Source organism: Pantherophis guttatus, chromosome 1 (genome assembly GCF_059756535.1).
Source record: "Pantherophis guttatus breed Tessera chromosome 1, ASM5975653v1, whole genome shotgun sequence".
In the NCBI taxonomy this organism is placed as follows: Eukaryota; Metazoa; Chordata; class Lepidosauria; order Squamata; family Colubridae; genus Pantherophis; species Pantherophis guttatus.
Genome location: NC_142063.1, coordinates 291,832,448 through 291,850,878, shown reverse-complemented (window position 1 = coordinate 291,850,878; position 18,431 = coordinate 291,832,448). Strand labels below are relative to the sequence as shown.

The 18,431-nt window shown below is 36.9% G+C and overlaps 1 protein-coding gene across 1 annotated transcript in view; it reads left to right on the top strand.

The window, feature by feature from the left end:
- Positions 1 to 18,431, top strand: part of ALK (ALK receptor tyrosine kinase) — a 641,419-nt gene that overhangs the window by 288,373 nt on the left and 334,615 nt on the right. The window contains exon 4 of the mRNA XM_087883123.1: positions 14,104 to 14,305. Within this exon, the coding sequence (XP_087739249.1) occupies positions 14,104 to 14,305 (202 nt within the window). The remainder of the gene's footprint in view (positions 1 to 14,103; positions 14,306 to 18,431) is intronic.

Sequence of the window (18,431 nt, the reverse complement as noted above, 5' to 3'; positions counted from 1 at the left end):
AATGTCTTCTAAGATATCTTGGATGTTTAAAATCTTTTTTGAACATCTTTGGAGATCATTTCTCTAATGGCAAGAGGAAAAATATTAAACAGTCTAACCACACAGTAAAGTTGCAGCAGCCAACCTGAACAATGACCAAGAGGTAACAGACTTAGGTAGCTGCAGGACTGCATCTGCCAACTCAGCCTCCTGCCACAACCACAGGTTGCTAACTTCTGCAGCAGTGTGAGGCAAACTCCAGCCAATGTGGGTTCTAAACGCCTGTGGTACGCAACCAACAAGTCCTTCCCATCAGGAAAATGAAGAAGAGATGTTGTTATCACTGGCTAGAGCCCCACCCATGATGGCAGTACACTCTTGGGAGGATCAAGGAATTGTCTTACTCTAAGGACCCACCCACCTCCAAAGTATTGGTCTAAGGAGATAGCATGCCAACTCTTCAGCATGATGCCATCAGTCCCACTGCATCTATCTCTGCTTACTTTCCCAACCAGCATTCTCTTCTCACCATTCCTTGTTGCTGCCAGCAAGCTTCGTTATTTTAATGCCTTTCTATTACCTTTCCCAATCAATTTGCTTAATAAAACAATAATGTATTTTTAAAGGCAAATAGACTAAACAGACTTTGACATAATATGAGTGATCTTGCTTGATCACTCATCTTCTGAAATGTCCATTTCCTATCATAGCAATAATTTTGAAATGCTGCCAACAAGCTGGCAACTCTAAGGGACGGGGGGGAATGAAAGTGCAAGATTAATGCATTTATCTCCTAGTGAATACTACTGAAATTAGGAACTACTAAGTATATTTTAATGTCAGCTATATTAATTCCTTTGAGCTTTTGATTAAAGATTTCTCTGCATCAGGCTTAAAATGACCACATTAATAAACAACAATGTAGCAAAAAAAAAAAAAACCTTATTAATGAAAAAAGCTACTAGGAGCCAGTTGTAATATATTTGGAGGGAAATATTTAAACATTAGAGGCCCAGGAGAAGATTATTTAGGATTTTCATTATTTGTTTAGAGAGAAATTAAGAGCTAGCTTATAGATAAAGGGCACTGTTGTTTAAAACACAAACAAATTAAAATAAACCGCCTACTGTGGAGTGTTGCAAGCAAATATATGCCCTTTTGCTTCAACTCTGTAGGTGGGTGTATTAAAGCAGAACATTAATGATCCAACAATATGCAAAATCTATACATTCAGTTTAGAATCTGGTTAAGCAGATTAAAAATGCAAGTAGCAATAGAATGAAAAAGTACATGCATACACACACATATACACACAGAGTGGTGGTGCAGTGCTGAATTTGGCTGAGAAAGACAGAAGGATTTATTCCACTATACTTTCTTGCAGAACTTAATACCAATTTGCCCAAAGTTTTCTACCTTTTGAAGGCACATCAAGGAATATAAAAGTATACCTCTGAAGTAATGCTATCACTGTATATCAAAATGCATATAAGCATTCTCAGCAATGACATAGAATAAGCAAGATATAATACCAATTATCACTTTTACATCTTTATCTTTAATATCGTAACATAGAATCAACACATCATGAAAGACGTGTCAAATAGAGAGAAGTATTAAAATTGATACTTAGTCAAGTAAATATGAACTGACTTGATCTGCGTATGTGTATGAATTCAAATATTTACCTATCAGCTTGATCCCTTCCCAAATATTCCTGAACAATTTTGAAGTGTGTATTTTGAGAGTAAAATATATTTAATAATTCATCATGTGAGGAAATACTTTTAAAATTGAATGCAAATTTTCATGAATGTTTTGAAAATGCAGATCAATGCAAAAACTGGATGATTCAAAATGATACTGAGCCTATGTATATGTGTTTTTTTTAAAAAAAATATAGTAAAGTCTACTGTGTAAAAATGCTAAAATATTAATATTTAAAATATTAAAACTACTTAAAAATAAATGAAAACAGGTTGTATTTGCTCTCTTACATTATGGGTTTTCCAGTCCAATCCAGTCTCCCAGTTATTTCTGCATTAATCTATTCAATACTCAAGTAATGTCTAATTGGCCCTTCTAAAACTACCATTCAGGCATAATGTAGGCACTTGTATTAACACTTTTCTAGAAGTGTGCTAGACAGTTTTTAAAACACAAGATTAGCAATCTTTTGAAACAGCCAGACCTGTAAAAAAGGCAAATCAATCAATCAATCAATCAATCAAGTCTGGTGCTCTAATTGATTTAAAGAGAGCCAATTCTGCCAACTTTTCAGTTTTTTCAATGACTCCATTATACATCTTGTATCGTTTTTGCCAAAAAGGGGTTTGAGGTAGCTGTACTTCATATGGTTTCTATAAATGTCATTTTACAACTCCATTGCCATTTTGCATACTCTCTTGGTTACTTCCAATGATGCTGGCTATGGCCATTTGCAGTCAAACTGTTATTTCTTTGCAGAACTTCTTCATCTGAGTGTTTGGAACCTGGGTTGAACTTGACAAGGGGTCTAACTTTTCACCTAAGTACACAGCACAGCAGAGGGGCATCATGTGAAGTCGGAAAGAGATCATGCATTCTAGAAAAGCATTAATGCTTTGTCCATAAACAGCTTAGCTGATAGGTTGGTGAAACTGAAGAGAGCACAGAATGAAGAGAGATAAAGCTTTTCCAGTGTAGTGGGTGGGTTTCCTTTCTATTTCATCCCTATTCTCCCACTACAGGCCAGTTAGCTACATTTTTTGGAGATCTGTAGAGTACAAAAATAACCTGTACGGTCATCAGTGTGTAGACATTCAATGCCAGCAACCTAGCCCTTGGGCAAATTGAAAGTTGCCCAAAGCTTTTGCTCTTCATTTATCCAAAGCTATGGCACCACAGGTTAAGCACTCTGATTAGAAGTTTTTTTTTTCTTCCACTAGGATATGACACCAAGTGGAAACAGAAACAGACAGGAGAATTCTCCAATCACTGTTGTTACATTATCTCATGTTAAAACTACAGTGCCCAAAACTACAGTTTTAATGCGGGATAATTTAACAGCAGGTCAGTGCTAGTTGCCAGCCTAATTAAAATGCAGAATAGATATCAGCCATCAAGCCAGCACAGTTACTCCTGAGTCAAGGGTTAGAAGAATTCATCTGATTCAGCCATGAGGAAGAGCCCTCAGGCTCTCAGTTTAGCCAATTAACAACTCTAACCTTAAAAGAAAAATTTATCGAGGGCTCCTCTTAAACTCATATGTCAAATTCTATTGACAAACTTTTGTCTGCTCTCTTTGTTCATTTGCTTAATGAGTTCATTAGTTGGAACTTGGCTGCCTTATATGCCCCATAAAGTCTCTGCTTACTTAGCAGCAACAGCTCTTCAAGAGATGACCTTTCATGTCTTCACAGCAGGGTGCATACTCTCTCCCAGAAGACATAGCTACTCAGACTTCACCTCCTGTGGGAATACACTGGTAAACTTTTGTTTGTTCTTCTATCCAACTGGACACAGTTGACAGAGAACAGAATAAGGGACCTAAATCGATCATAAATTTTATCCCCAATAGCAAATTCGATGTTTTTAAGAATTTTGTTAACTTGGCTTCCAAAAGGTCTGAATAATAACTGCAAAGTACATCGTAATGATATATTTCTTACCATACTGATAGCATAATTTATAATAATTTCTCGCATTCATCTCTTTCACACTGATATGATGGAGGCAGGACCTTTTTTTAATAGCCACTTTAATTAAAGAGGTGATGATGGCAAAAAGAGTGCTTGAGATTGTAAAGGTTCTTTCTGTGATAAATGATTCAATGTGTTAATCAGATTCACCAAGTACATGTTCTGACTTTCTTTGGGATATTTCCCATGGCCCTGCAGGGTCCCAGGACTTGCATTTTATTTAAGCACATGGCCAAAACATGATGCCAACAACATGCTTGATAAAACATGAGGTGGCTTTCCTCTAAGGTTTAATTCTCAAGGTACTTGAATGCCAGGAGAAAATTTGTTTGAAGCTGCAGTGGTCTTTCTGTTATTCTTTCACCCAGGATCATCTCCCAAGAGCCTCATTAACACAATATTCACTTTAAAAATCTAAGGAAATTAAATAAGACTTGTTAAAAATAAAATATGTATAGGTTTACATGACTATCTCCCAGGTATCTTTTCACAGCAACTGTATTTCTGGAAGAAAACCAAAAGTTATTGAAGACATTAGGAGCCAGTTTCCAATTTAAGCCTATACCCTAGTGAAAAATAAATTAATCATATTTTATATGCTGCTAAATGCTGAAATTTCATATTGAGCTTTGCAAAACCAATGCATCTAATTTTTGCCTATTCTGGACACATTAAAACAAACTATTCATTGTAAGGTGTTTGATTATTTGATAATTAAGATATGAATTGTAATTTGTATTATTAAGATGCAGATAAAATTACTTGGATTCATTCCCAGTTGGATATCGGCATGGAGGCTGGCCCAATGGAGCTGGTCCAATGGTAGGTTCTTGCGCAGTTAATTGGGAATGGTCTAATCCTGCTGCTCTTAAGGAAGTGGACAGGATCCTAGGGAATGTGATCTTTTTAGATCCATGTCTAAACAGAGGCTGGTAAAAGCCTCTGGGGAGATGACATTTGGTGGATACTGGGGTGATCAGTGTATTTTTGGATGAGAGGGTAGTGCCTAAATCTTTTAAGGGGGATATGGTTCACCCCCTTCTTAAGAAGCCATCATTAGATCCCACCCTGATGGACAATTTTCATCCTGTTTCTAATCTTCTGGGGAAGGTTACTAAAAAGGTGGTTGTGCTGCAGGTCCAGAGAATCCTGTATGAAATGGATTATCTGGAGCCTTTTCATTTCTAAAACTTGTTTGATAGATATAGCTTTATTAATTTGTAAACTGCTTTATAAAATATGAAAATAGTATAACAAATAGCTTTAAGAATTCATGTTCCGAATCAGTGGTGGGTTGCTACCGGTTCACCCCGGATTGGGCAAACTGGTAGTGGCAGTGGCAGGAGGCTCTGCCCACCCGCACAGACATCTCTGTGCATGCGCAGAAGCGTCGTGCGCCCATGAGCAAACCAGTAGCGGCTGAAATTGAAACCCACTACTGTTCTGAATATAAAAGTTTCAAGTCCAAATGCTATGATTTAGTTACAAGGCTCCTGGGAAAAGTCGCACCTCAGTCTCTCTTGAGATTTGCTGCTGATAATATGATGTATATTGAGCTGATTCATACAATAAGCTCAATTATAATAGGTGGCTTGGGTTGAGTTTAATGTGCCATTGTCCAATCATTATCTGAGTAAAAGAACTAGTTGTTTCACTCAGTAGCGCTTAGCTGAACTGCTTATACAGATACTTCATTTCCATGCATAAAGACACTATCAACTCCAGACTCAGTGAGACTTCCTAAGAGTAAGCATGCATAAGCTTCTTGATGATTACAACACAGCACAAAGGATTCTTTTGAACTCTTTGCTTTTGACTAAAAAAACAAAAATCAATATCTTAATATGCCAAGGATCTCTTCCACAGTTTCCTCAGTCTATGTATACAGTACTTTTCCAATTATAAGAGTCCTTGACCCCAATAAGACTTACTACAGCATAGGTATGTAGAAGTTTATGTTGAAATCTCTCTGTAGGCTAACACTTATTATTCATGGGAATTGTGGAAGAGTTTTTTGTAAGAGAAAAAAATGTTGGATTGTGCATATGTTGGTGGGGAATCAACTAAGTTTACCAATTGACACCTTATTTTACTGGCAGTTTTAAAAAGTGATCATTCATTAATAATCACCTATTTTGTCTGCTTGTTTTGAAAGGCACATACAGAGAGATTTCTATGCACATATACAAATGTGTTAGTGGCTCACATTTATTATAGGAGAAAAAAAAACCTCCTCAGTATTTATTCCAGTTGAAGTTGGTAATCGTAATCATCAAAGTACGAATGGTGAATAGTGTTCAAGAATTATTTTCTTTGCTGGTAACCCTTTTTCTCTCTAGTATTTTTTGGGGATGCCTTAAGTTCAGATTCATCTTCCTATGATGTTTAAAATATTAGTTCCACAGGAGAGAAGTCCAGTGTATGATTTCATAATAGTAAATATTTAAAATATATTATTGAAATGATTGATATCCCTGAAATATCTAAAGTGTTTGGATATTTGGGCAAATTCTAATTTCTAGATTCTAGCTCAGAGTTCCCCGACCTTTCTGGCTTTGCGGACTGGCAGGAGGGTAAGATAAGGGATGGTTCTGTGCGAGCGGCATACAAGTATGCAGGTCCAGGGGTGCAATTCCATTTGCATCAGTGGTGTGCATGCATGCATACCACTTGTGCAAAGGAAGTGCATGCACACACACTTATCAGCTGCTGACACAAGTGGGGATACACGCATGCTCACTCGCCACTTCCACGTCCCAGTTCCGAATGGTTCACAGCAGTGATGGGATTCAAAAATTTTTACTACCGGTTCTGTGGGCGTGGCTTGGTGGGTGTGGCAGGGAAAGAATACTGTAAAATCTCAATTCCCACCCCACTCCAGGAAAAGGTTACTGCAAAATCCCCATTTCCTCCTGATCAGCTGGGACTCGAGAGGCAGAGAATAGATGGGGGCCGGGCCAGTCAGAGGTAGTATTTACCAGTTTTCTGAACTACTCAAAATTTCTGCTACCGGTTCTCCAGAACTGGTCAGAACCTGCTGAATACCACCTCCGGTTCACGGCCTAGTAGCCGGCCACAACCCAGGGGTTGGGGGCCTCTGATCTAGTTCATGTGGTGAGGTGGAACTTCTTGAACAGATGAGTTGTTTACCACTGGAACCAACTTCTCAGGAAGCAGTGAATTTATTCACTACAATTTACTAGAATTCAAACAGAGAATGATGAATGAATGATCATCTGTCAGAGATGCTGTAGTGGACCCCCCACTGAGCAGAAAAGATTGCACTAGATGACCTCTAATGGCCTTTTGAACTCTGTGATCCTACAATTCCTTTAGCTTTTGTAGAAACAGTTCATATCTTCCCATACTCTTTTCAAACGCAGAAAAGAGAAAGACTATATTAAAATGTTGTTTTCAGCTATATCTTCAGTGACATATTGTTGTTTTCCCAATAAGAACATGAAATTCTGATGTATTAAAGTGTATCTATTTTTAACAGGATCTGCAATTATCTTGAATGAAATATTTTAGAGAAAGACAAGTGTTTTGTTTGCTTTTTAATGTACACCTCCTTTCAGTTAATAATGCAGGAAATAAATTGCATTTGATATGTAAAAAAAATTCCCATGGATTTCTACTGTAGAAAAACAAGGAGAGAATCAACCTAGAAATAAGGAGAAATTTCTTGACAGTTAGAACAATTAATCAATGGGACGACTTGCCTTTAGAAATTGTGGATGCTCTACTATAAAAATCTGAGTCTCTTTTACCCTTGATCAGTTTTGTAAATCTGTCAGACTCCGCACATTCCATAATTTTATAGATTATTTTTGAGTCCGTTGGTAAGTCCTCATTCTTTCATTCTTGTGCGAATGACAGTCTCCCTGCAGTGATTATGTGCAGCATCAGATACCATTTAGTCAATCCCATATTTGCGGGTCTAACCCCCAACAGAAAGGTTTCAGGTTTCAAGTTGGTATGATTGGATCCAGAAACGATGGGAGAGAGATAAAGGATAAGGTTGGATTATAATTATAGATGATGGTATAATTATGGTAATCAATAAGTATTAGAAATGTAAATTTGTATATAAGAATATGTAAAGAATTTCTATTTTTACTTTCTGATTATGGGTATATATATATATATATATATACATATATATATATATATATATATATACATATATATATATATATATACATACATATACATATACATATACATATACATATACATATACATATACATATACATATACATATACATATATATATATATATATATATATATATATATATATATATATATATATATATATATATATATGGATACTTTGGTGATGTTACACCGTGATAGGAAAACTATTGCACATTTGTTTTTGTTTTTGTCTTTGTTTTTTAAAACTATAATAAAAAAAAAGAAATAAAAAAAAGAAATTGTGGATGCTCCATTACTGGCGGTTTTTAAAAAGAGATTGGACAACCATTTGTCTGAAATGCTATAGGGTCTCCTGACTGAGCAGGGGGTTGGACTAAATGATCTCCAAAGTCCCTTTCAACTCTTTTATTTTGAAACAGGAATTCCTAATATATATCATCTAAAGTAGTAAGATTCAGAATTGAAATAGAGAATGTTGCCTAAAATATGCACACAAGTCTTTATTCTAATATTGCATTCCATTGATGAAGGGAGATACTTACATTATGGTGTTTTTTTTTTTTAATTTCCCAGCACACTTGAAAAGGGATGTAAGCTGAAGCATGGCTTAACTGAAATATAGATTTGTGCTGTAAATCTGTGTATTGAATTTCATTATAATGCAGTTATGCCTACTAGCAGAGAATACATGTAGTTCAGTATTGAGCAGCAAGACTCCACAGTATGCCTATTCTGAGCTGCTCTGAGAAAAATGCAACTGCAATGCTATGAAATAAATATTAAAATAGAATGATAAAAATGAATGACTGAAATAAAGAATCTCTCTTAACTCAACAAAATTATTATGCATGTATTCTAGACTCTTTATATGCTTAATTCCTTAATTTTTAGGGGTGGGGGTTGCACCATATGTTAGCAGAAATATAGCTTCGAGCCTTGATAGTACAGTGGTTTAGTGCACCCTGTTATTAACACAGCTGCCTGCAATTTCTGCTGGTTCGAATCTCTCCAAGGCTCAAGGTTGACTCAGCCTTCCATCCTTTCTAAGGTAGGTGAAATGAGGACCCAGTTTGTGGGGGCAATAAGCTGACTTTGTATAAAATATACAAAAGAATGAAGGCTATTGCTTAACGCATTGTAAGCCGCCCTGAGTCTCCGGAGAAGGGCGGCATATAAATCAATTAAAAAAAAAAAAAGATCTAGTAAGAGTAACCTTACTAAAGTCAGGGAATTTAAGTTTGATTGATTGTGTGCCATCAAGCTGGTATCAACTCTTACTGACCACATACATTTTCTCCATGACAATTGGTCTCTAACTTGATTCTCAGATCTTCTGCTGCTACTGTAAACCATCTACTTTGCTACCCTCTTTGTCACCGTCTTCTTCCCTTTCTTCCCAGAATTAAACTTAATCCATTTTAATTTCTCTTTTTTACAATGTATGTAAATATCCTAATTAGTTGTATTTCTACTAAATAACAGTGACATATGGTATTCTGCTTCTAATGTCAAGCCAAATCACCATCATACAATATACAATGGAGCTGGACCAGAAGAGGATTATTAAACAAAACGTAGAATTCAACTATGATGAGCCAAGTTTCACTCTCCAAATTGGCTCCTAGGTTGGGGTCTACTATCTGGTAATACTGAAACTGTGTGAGTTTGCTGCTGAATAACTAGAACTGATACCATTTACCTATGTACCAGAATTTTAAAAAGAAAATATTAGCTACCTTGGGTAAATAGGATCTTGTGTATACCAAATGATCCAATTCACAATTGAGACCAGCATTTTAGTGGGTCAGATTTATTTTGTGCATTTTCATACATTAACTTGACCTATCCAGAAAACTACTGATAATCAATGCTATCCTACACATTTTTAAAGTGTTCATTATTAGATATCAATGAAGAGGGCTCTATAGTTCAGCAGTTAAAGATGCTGAGCTTGTCAGCTGGACCAGTGCACAATAGGGTGAGCTCCTATTGTTTGCCCCAGCTCCTAGGAGTTCAAAAGCATGCAAATGTGAATAGATAAATAGGTACCACTTCAGTGGGAAGGTAACAGCATTCCATGTGCCTTGATGTATAGTCATGCTGATCACATGACCATAGAAATGTCTTCAGACAACGCTGGCTCTCTCGGCTAAGATATGGAGATGAGCACACACCCCCCCAGAGTCAGACATGACTGAATAGGGTAAAACTTTACCTTTGCCTTTATTAGACACCAATATGATCAAGGAACTTTTGAATCAGGTAACTTATAACCATCAATTATTCTAGCCTTTGGAGTGTATCTGCTAGCAACTGAAGTTAATTTTTTGTTGTTGTTGTTGTTTTTTGCAATAGCTATGCATCACATATTTGCTCTTGTGAAAGAAACAGTCAGAAATACTTGTTAGCTAATTATTTCCAAGTGCTAATTGTGTGTCAAGTTCCCTTCATTACTTTTTGACTATCTCTGAAGCAGCATAGTGAGGAACTTCTTTGATGTGAGCTTTTTGATGTGTTGCTTCCTTATATATAGCTATTTTTGCTTCTTTGTACAAATATGTGTTCCTCACAAAAAGCCACTACTGATTACCTTTCTTCCAGTATTTGAATGTCTTAAAATTTTTCCACCTTTTTTTCCTATTATAGTAAATATTCTATGAAAGCACACAAATGTATCTATTTGCTGTAGCATTTTACAATTCACATACAACTTGCACTTGGTCTAGTGTTCTAGCTTCAAGGTCAATAACAATTAGCAGATTCTAACAGCCAAAAGATTTTCACCAGTTTTGTATTAATTGACTACTGAGTGAAAATCAGATCATCCTGACTACATCTGCTTGCTTGATTAAGCATCTTCAAGTCAATGTCAGCTCTTAGTGACCACCCATATAGATTCACTCATGAATGATCTTTCTTCAAGGTCTGTCAGTGATGCATTAACTGCTGTCAGAATTGAATCCATCCATCTTGCCACTGGTGGTTCTCTATTTGTTTTTAATTCAACTTTTTCAAGCATCATGGACTTTTGAAAGGAGCAGGATGTCCATGTGATATATATTTAATAGTGAGGGCCTGGACAGTTGGCTAGAGAGAAGTTCCCTGAAGATGGGCACCAGCATGAATCCAAAGGCTTGGAAGACTGACTGACCCAGATTGGATCCTAGACAATTGTGTTTACATGAGAATTCTAGTTTGATTTCTTCTCTGATTTCTTTGTTTTCCTGGCTGTCCATGGGATCCTTAAAAATCTTTTCATTTAGGTTTGCTTTTCTGCCGATTTTTCACAGTGATAGTTGTCCATATATTTTCTTTTTATGATTTTCCTGTAATTACATGAATTAAAAACTCTTCTGCATTTTTCTGCATTTTAGCAGTTTTATGGTGAGGTAGGCAAAAGTGTATTTCATCTAAAAATGCATGAAGAATATCTACCTTTAGTCTCCTTATTTGTTGAATTTGTTTAGAAACTTTCCCCCTAAATTAACGTTGTTTTTATTCCTTCATTCACAGCAACTGATACAGAGAAATATATTGTTTCTGAAACTGGAGATAATTAAGCCTTACAAGTAGTAACTATTGATAGCCTTATCCTCTATCAATTTGCTCACAATTTTAATATTCCCAAGAATATTTGAATGCAAATCAAATCAAATCAAATCTTTACTATGGTCATAACTAGTATAAAAATTAGGATGAGTAAAATTTCATAGGACCCTATGTTTCTCCATGCTTGTGTATGTCTGAAAGAATAAGTATTTAACTGTGAGTGTGTATGAGAGAAGTAGAGTTGGTGGGGTCTGCCTGTATGAGTAATATATCAGGTTGAATTGAAGCGCCAGTCAAAACTAAAACATTTAAATTAGTACAAATAATAGTAAATGCATTTATTTCTACCCCTTTCTATACCTCTCTGTCAACTTATTTAAATAGGACACTGCCAAGAGAATTGGTGTATCAAGTAATAACAAAACTATTTATTGTGGATTAGTTGCATTTAAAAAGAGAATGCCAGAAACTGATATGTCAATAAAAAAAATTTTTTTTAATCTCAGGTCAGCATTAATTAAAAATAAAATAAATGTTATTGTCAGAGAGAAGGGGAAGGGGGAGAGAGAGGGGGAGGGAGAGGGAGAGAATTCCAGCCCCTTTTAAAGTACATACTGGTAGTTTCTTTCCAATATCCCAATTGATTGTAATGAATAATCCAGGGAGGTGCAGAATAGGGCCACTGGATTTTTTTCCCAGCCACTTAAAAATAACCCTGCTCTATGTCACTTTACTTTACAGTGGTGGGTTTCAAATTTTTTTACTACCAGTTCTGTGGGTGTGGCTTGGTGGGCGTGGCAGAGAAAGGATACTCCCCTGCCACATCTGCCATTCCCACCCCACTCCAGGGGAAGGTTAATGCAAAATCCCCATTTCCTCCTGATCAGCTGGGACTTGGGAGGCAGAGAATAGATGGGGGCGGGGCCAGTCAGAAGTGGTATTTACTGGTTCTCCGAACTACACAAAATTTCTGCTACTGGTTCTCCAAAACTGGTCAAAACCTGCTGAAGCCCACCTCTGTTCTAATCCACATTCAATCTCACTCCTTTTTTGCCATTTTGTTTAGTACACAAATTTGGTTCTATCCTGTTCTGTTTTTGGAAAGTTAAAATTTTCCTACTGACAGCTAGATAGACAGTACAACTCAAGGCTTATAGGTTTGCCACAGATGAGTGTACTGATGGGAGAATCAGAGTGGATACAATAAAGCTTTAAGAAAACAAAGTCACTGTATGGACTCCTGATGGAAACCAGGAGACTCTGAGTTCTAGGCCTCCCTTAGGCATGAAAACCTGCTGGGTGATTTTAGGCCAGTCACTCTCTCTCAGCCCAACCTAATTTATAGGATTGTTGTGGGGAAATAGGAGGCAGGAGAATTTGGTCTGTTCTCTCTCTCTCTTTCATAAAAATCTAATAATATTACAGTCATCAAGATTCTGGACAGAGAAATATGGATAGGGCTGTCTCAGCAGGATGCAGAAGCATTCTGAGGCCTTCTGAGGGCTCTCCACATTGGTCCTGCTGCCAACTCTCCTCCATCTATTAGCAGCAGTCTGTATGCTGTTCATCCACTGTTGACTTCTGCAATAAATGGGGAAAGACACCTTCAGCACAATGTGATTGCGGGGCCCCTCGACAGACTATCCAGCATATAGTGAGGGAATGCCCTAACAGAAGGTATCCAGGAGATTCTAGGGACTTCCTCTGCATAACAACGGCAGCTACTGACTGGATCTCCAAACTCGACATTAAACTTTGAAATGTTATTTCTGTTTTTCCTTTTAGGTTTTCTTACTGCTTTTTTATTGTTTTAATTGTTTTTAACCTGTAAAAATGAAGTGTTTTGATACTGTGTGTGACCAAACATACGCTAAATAAATAAAATAAATAAATTCTGCAATAAGGAGCCCGTTATTTTGACACAGTGGAGATGCCACTGAAGTTTGAGGAATCTAATGATTTAGCATCTTACAATGTTTTTATGGGAGGTGGGAGTGGGTGAGGGCCTATTAATTGTGAAGAGGCGTTGTCTCAGTTTCTCTCTGAGTTATTTATTTATTGATTTATTTTATTTGATTTCTATACCGCCCTACTCCCGAAGGACTCAGGGTGGTGCACAGCCAAACAATAAAATACATACATACAAAATTTAAAAGTGGAATTAAAATCAAATTAAATAGTTTTGGCCCAAACAAATTAAAACCCCAATCAATTTAAAACCAATTTTAAAATTTGAATATATAAAATACTAAAAAATATTAAAAAATTAAAAATCTTTTATAAAAGAGGGAGAAAATTAGGCCAGGCCCGCCTGGTGAAATAAAAAGGTCTTTAAGGCGCGGCGGAAGGTGTGCAGATCCGGGATCCTCCGTATCTCCGGGGGGAGCTCGTTCCAGATAGTAGGTGCCCCCACAGAGAAGGCTCTCCCCCTGGGGGCCGCCAGTCGGCATTGTTTGGCCGACGGCACCCGGAGGAGTCCCTCTCTGTGGAAGCGTACCGGCCGGTGGGAGGCTATTGGTGGTAGTAGGCGGGTTAGTTCAGGAGGTTGGTAGTTCAGAGTTGGTAGTTCAGGAGAGGGAAGTGACTATTTGGAAACATTGCAGGATCCATGTACAGGCTATTCATAAAAACCAGCAAATATAAAATAATATTGTGAGGTGATGATAAACAAGTCCATGATGTGTGCTTTTTTTTTTTTTAGTAATTAGACTTTTTGTGTTCTCTTTTTCTGCAGGTTCATTCTTGTATCTTAATACATCAGAAAATATGAACTTCCTCCTTTTGAGTCCATGGCTGAGAAGCAGCAGTGAAAACTGCATGGTGCAAGTGGCTGTCTACAAATACTTCCAACCAAATGGGAAGTATGTTGCTCAGGTCCTCCATGCTAATGAAAGCCACAACAAAGCCCCATTGATTCCTGGCAGAGAAAAATATGGGTAAGTCTCTTTCTTTCTCTCTTCCCACCACTTTCCAATACTACAATTTTGCTTTGAAGCATTAAAATTGAGCTAAATACTTTTATCTGTAGAGTACTTTCTAGTTTCATCTTTTATCAGGGAACTCTTTTGGTCTAGATTATTTAAGAGAGAGGAGAGAGAGGCTATTGCATGGGTCTATCACTGGGAGATGTTATTACTATGTCTACTCTCATTAATCTATTTGGATATATTAATACTTGACCATACTAATTCACACACACACACGGACACACAAAATGAGTAATTACAACCCATTCTGCTCTCAGATACACCACTTTGCTTTTTATTCATGAATATACTGCATTTTTTTCCTGATTAGCAGAGTTCTTTCTTCTTTCATGCTGTTCTGTCAACTGGTATGTAATAACTGAACTCAGTATAATTTAATTTCTTAAACCTCAAACATTAGCATAGGAAAAATACAAGTTCTACTTTATAAAGCTAATTCTTGCCTGCATACACCAAGACAAATCAATAGTTGAAAAAGGTAATGCATCTTTACTCATTTGCTAATATACAGGATGAATTCATACCTTGCATTGAACATTATAGATTCATATGCTCCATAAACCCTAAAGTTTGTAAATCTTTGTTTATAGTTTAACATTTTTCATAAACCCAGATACAATGTCTTATTTCACAAACCTTTGTTAAAATAAACCATGGCTTACTGCAGTTTGTGTATTTGGACCTATTAGGTATTATAGCGGTGCTTAGTAGGTATTTACATAATCTGGCAGATAAACTAAATCTTTCATATGAAACCACAGGGTTTTTTTTTTTTGTTTGTTTGTTTATTTTTACATTGACAAAACTGGAAAGTAGCCATTATTTCTTCATCCTCTAAAGCACGGATGTCAAACTCAATCATATCACGTGATATCATGACTTTTTTTGCCTTTGTGGAGCCGGGGTGGGCGTGGCCTGCATGTGAGGCATATGGCCCATGGGCTGCCAGTTTGATACCCCTGTCAAAGCAATGGCTAGTAATAATCAATGTATTCAGTTTGCAGACTCCATACTGAGGCTAACTTTAAGAACCAAAGGTCCGCAGGATTCACACATACAGCCTGATTTCAGAGTTGTACTATGTCTTCCACATGTTTTTCTTTTAATCTCTTCTTAATATTATTTCAATACTATCTGAAGTATTTTGAAGGTTGAATACACTTCTGTGTCACTTTAGTTGTGCTAATTAAGATGTTCTCTAACTTTGTGAATCAATGAGACTTCGTTTTTTATGGTTTCTATACTGTAAAAATATGAATGCATTCATAAAATATGTTTTGACTATTACTATTCACTGATCTGCACAGTGTAGTGGATAGTGTGGGGGTGTGGTGCAGTGGTGGGTTGCCCCCCGGTTCGGATTGGTTCTATAGAACCGGTAGTAAAATTGGCAGGAGGTTCCACCCACTGACCCTGATGTGAGCCGATAAGAGCCGAGGTGGCGCAGTGGTTAGAATGTAGTACTGCAGCTACTTTAGCTGACTGCTAGTTCAGCAGATCAGCGGATCAAATCTCACCAGCTCAAGGTTGACTCAGCCTTCCATCCTTCTGAGGTGGGTAAAATGAGGACCCAGATTGTTGGGGGGAAATATGCTATTTAGTATACTGTCTTTGGTGTAAGTCGCCCAGAGTCCTCGGAGAGTAGGCGGCATAGAAATATGAATAATAAAATAAATAATAAAATAAATGTCATGAGAAGTGATCTGTGCATGTGCAGAAGCTTCTGCGCATATGCAGAAGCAAGGTGCGGGCGCAAGCAAAGCAAGAGTGTGCGTGCGATCCCGTTGTGAACCTGTAGTAGAACCCACCCCTGGTGTGGTGGTGGTAGAGATGGGTATCAATACATATACAGTACAGTAGTACAGTAGTACAATAGTACAGCATGTGCTTCTTTTCACTTCTTTAAGTCTGCACACCTTGTGCAAGGGCCAAGCTAGCTGGAGACAGTAATTTCAGAAAGTGTTTTTTTTTTTTTTTTTTTTAACCACACAGCCTTTCTTATCTCCTTATACATTCATTCTGTGCAGGAGAAGGTATCTGCAAGAAAATTGTAACCTGAAGGTGGTTTCAAAAACAAATCTATTTCCTGGGCTTGGGCTTGTATAAAATTTTGCATTATTTCCAGGTTGGCCAGTCAAAGAAAAGAAGCCAGAATTCTGTCTGGCAGAAGATCAAATTCAACTGTAGGGACAGAGGTCAGCCAAGTGGCTCAGCTGAACAACTTCAGTGTCTTCTGTTGGAGAAAATCTAAAGCACTGTTTCTCAACCTTGTCAACTTTAAGATGTGTGGACTTCAATTCCCAGAATTCCCCAGGCAGCACACTTCTTAAAATTGGCAAAGTAGAGAAACGTTGGTACTAAAGCAAATATCCTGTTAGTAACTATATAGAGATTGGCCACAAAAGTGTCTTCCTCCCTCTTTTTTTTCACTTCTTAATATTCATATATTTAGAAATGTAGCAAATGGCAATGGCATATTCCATTTATTCCATTTAGGGCAGAACTGTTCTTTCAAATTTTGTGGCCAAAAAGATGCCTCAAAGGACATTTTTTCTTTTTCCCAACTAATGCAGAGATGTTTAAAGTAGCAATTGCTTATGCTCATACAAATGCTTCAGAAGACAGCTGTGATGGAATGAAGCAAACCTAAAACATTTGTTTATGTCCTTTGCATTAATTTGTTAACCAACTGAGAAAGCAAGGTACTATTTGTATCATGCCCCCTTGTCCCAAGGTTGAAAAAGTAGCTTTTTTAAATATAACCTAGTAGTGTAAAAGTTAAATACATGAGAGACCTATCTGTCAACATAGCTGAACATTTTAACCCCTCTTAATCCATAAATGATTTTTGTATGCTTGCAATGTTTAAATAAAGTATTTAGGGTGATGGTATTTTTTTAATTTAATTGAGCTCAGGCTTTCTATTAAGTAGTTTGCTCTTTCTGGCCTATGGCCAGCTAAAATATCTTATTCCAGTTGTGTAATTAAGATTAATTGCCAGTGATGCCTCAATTTGTCAGCCTTTCTCTGTATGTGTTTTTTAGATTGTAGTTGGTGTGGGGGGGTGCAAAACAGCAGGAGCCTATTTTGAGCAAGCTGATTTTGGATACTTTGAAGTGATGTTCTTTGTTTAATTTAGAATTTAATTTGAATATATGAATAGTGTGCACCCTTGATATTCTGATTAAAAAGTTTACCTTCATAGTTGCAGAATACCTATTGCAAAGAACAATTTAAAACAACTGTCATAGTTTTGTTTGCTTAGCATGGCAAACTGCTGAGAGAATTATTGTTAACTTATTCTTGGAAGGAAGGAAGGAAGGAAGGAAGGAAGGAAGGAAGGAAGGAAGGAAGGAAGGAAGGATTTTTAAAAAGTAGTTGATTCATAGAGCAAATTTACCTTGGATTCTAAAAGGTTTATAAAAATTAGGTACAAGGGTTTTTTTTTTTTAAATTAAAAACATAGATGCTAGTAAGAGGTACCAAGATTGGGATCATAGCATCCTGGATGAGAATCATAATCCTTTGCAAGAATCAAAATAAAACAATTTCCCTGTGTTACTCTTAGTCCAAATTATGAACAACTCTCTCCTATTGGTGTATGCCGACCTTGTTCATTTATCAGCCAGAAGACTCAAATCCAAGAAGCTCCCACTGGTACTTACCCAACTTTAACATTGATTCCCAATGGAAATCCAAATGGTTCATTGAACACCCAGATATAAGAAGACATATAAATGACCCCAAAAAGGGTACCAGGCTTTGAACTAGCAATGGACTATCCTGAATAATCCACACCTCACACAACGTCTGCAGGGACTCTGTATAAATGGGGCATAGTATCCTCCCCTCAGTGTGATTGTAGATCAAACTGTAGATCACAATTGTGACCGAGTGTAAGCTGAGGGCATATACCAGTCCAGGATCTGATTTTTTAAAATAAAAATGATGCTGCGCTTCAATAGCTAGACATTGGTGTTTGAACATAGATCTTTTTAACATTTATATTGTATTATGTTTTACTAATCTAGGTGAAATCTTAATATATATTGCAAGTCCATGTATGATATGCCAT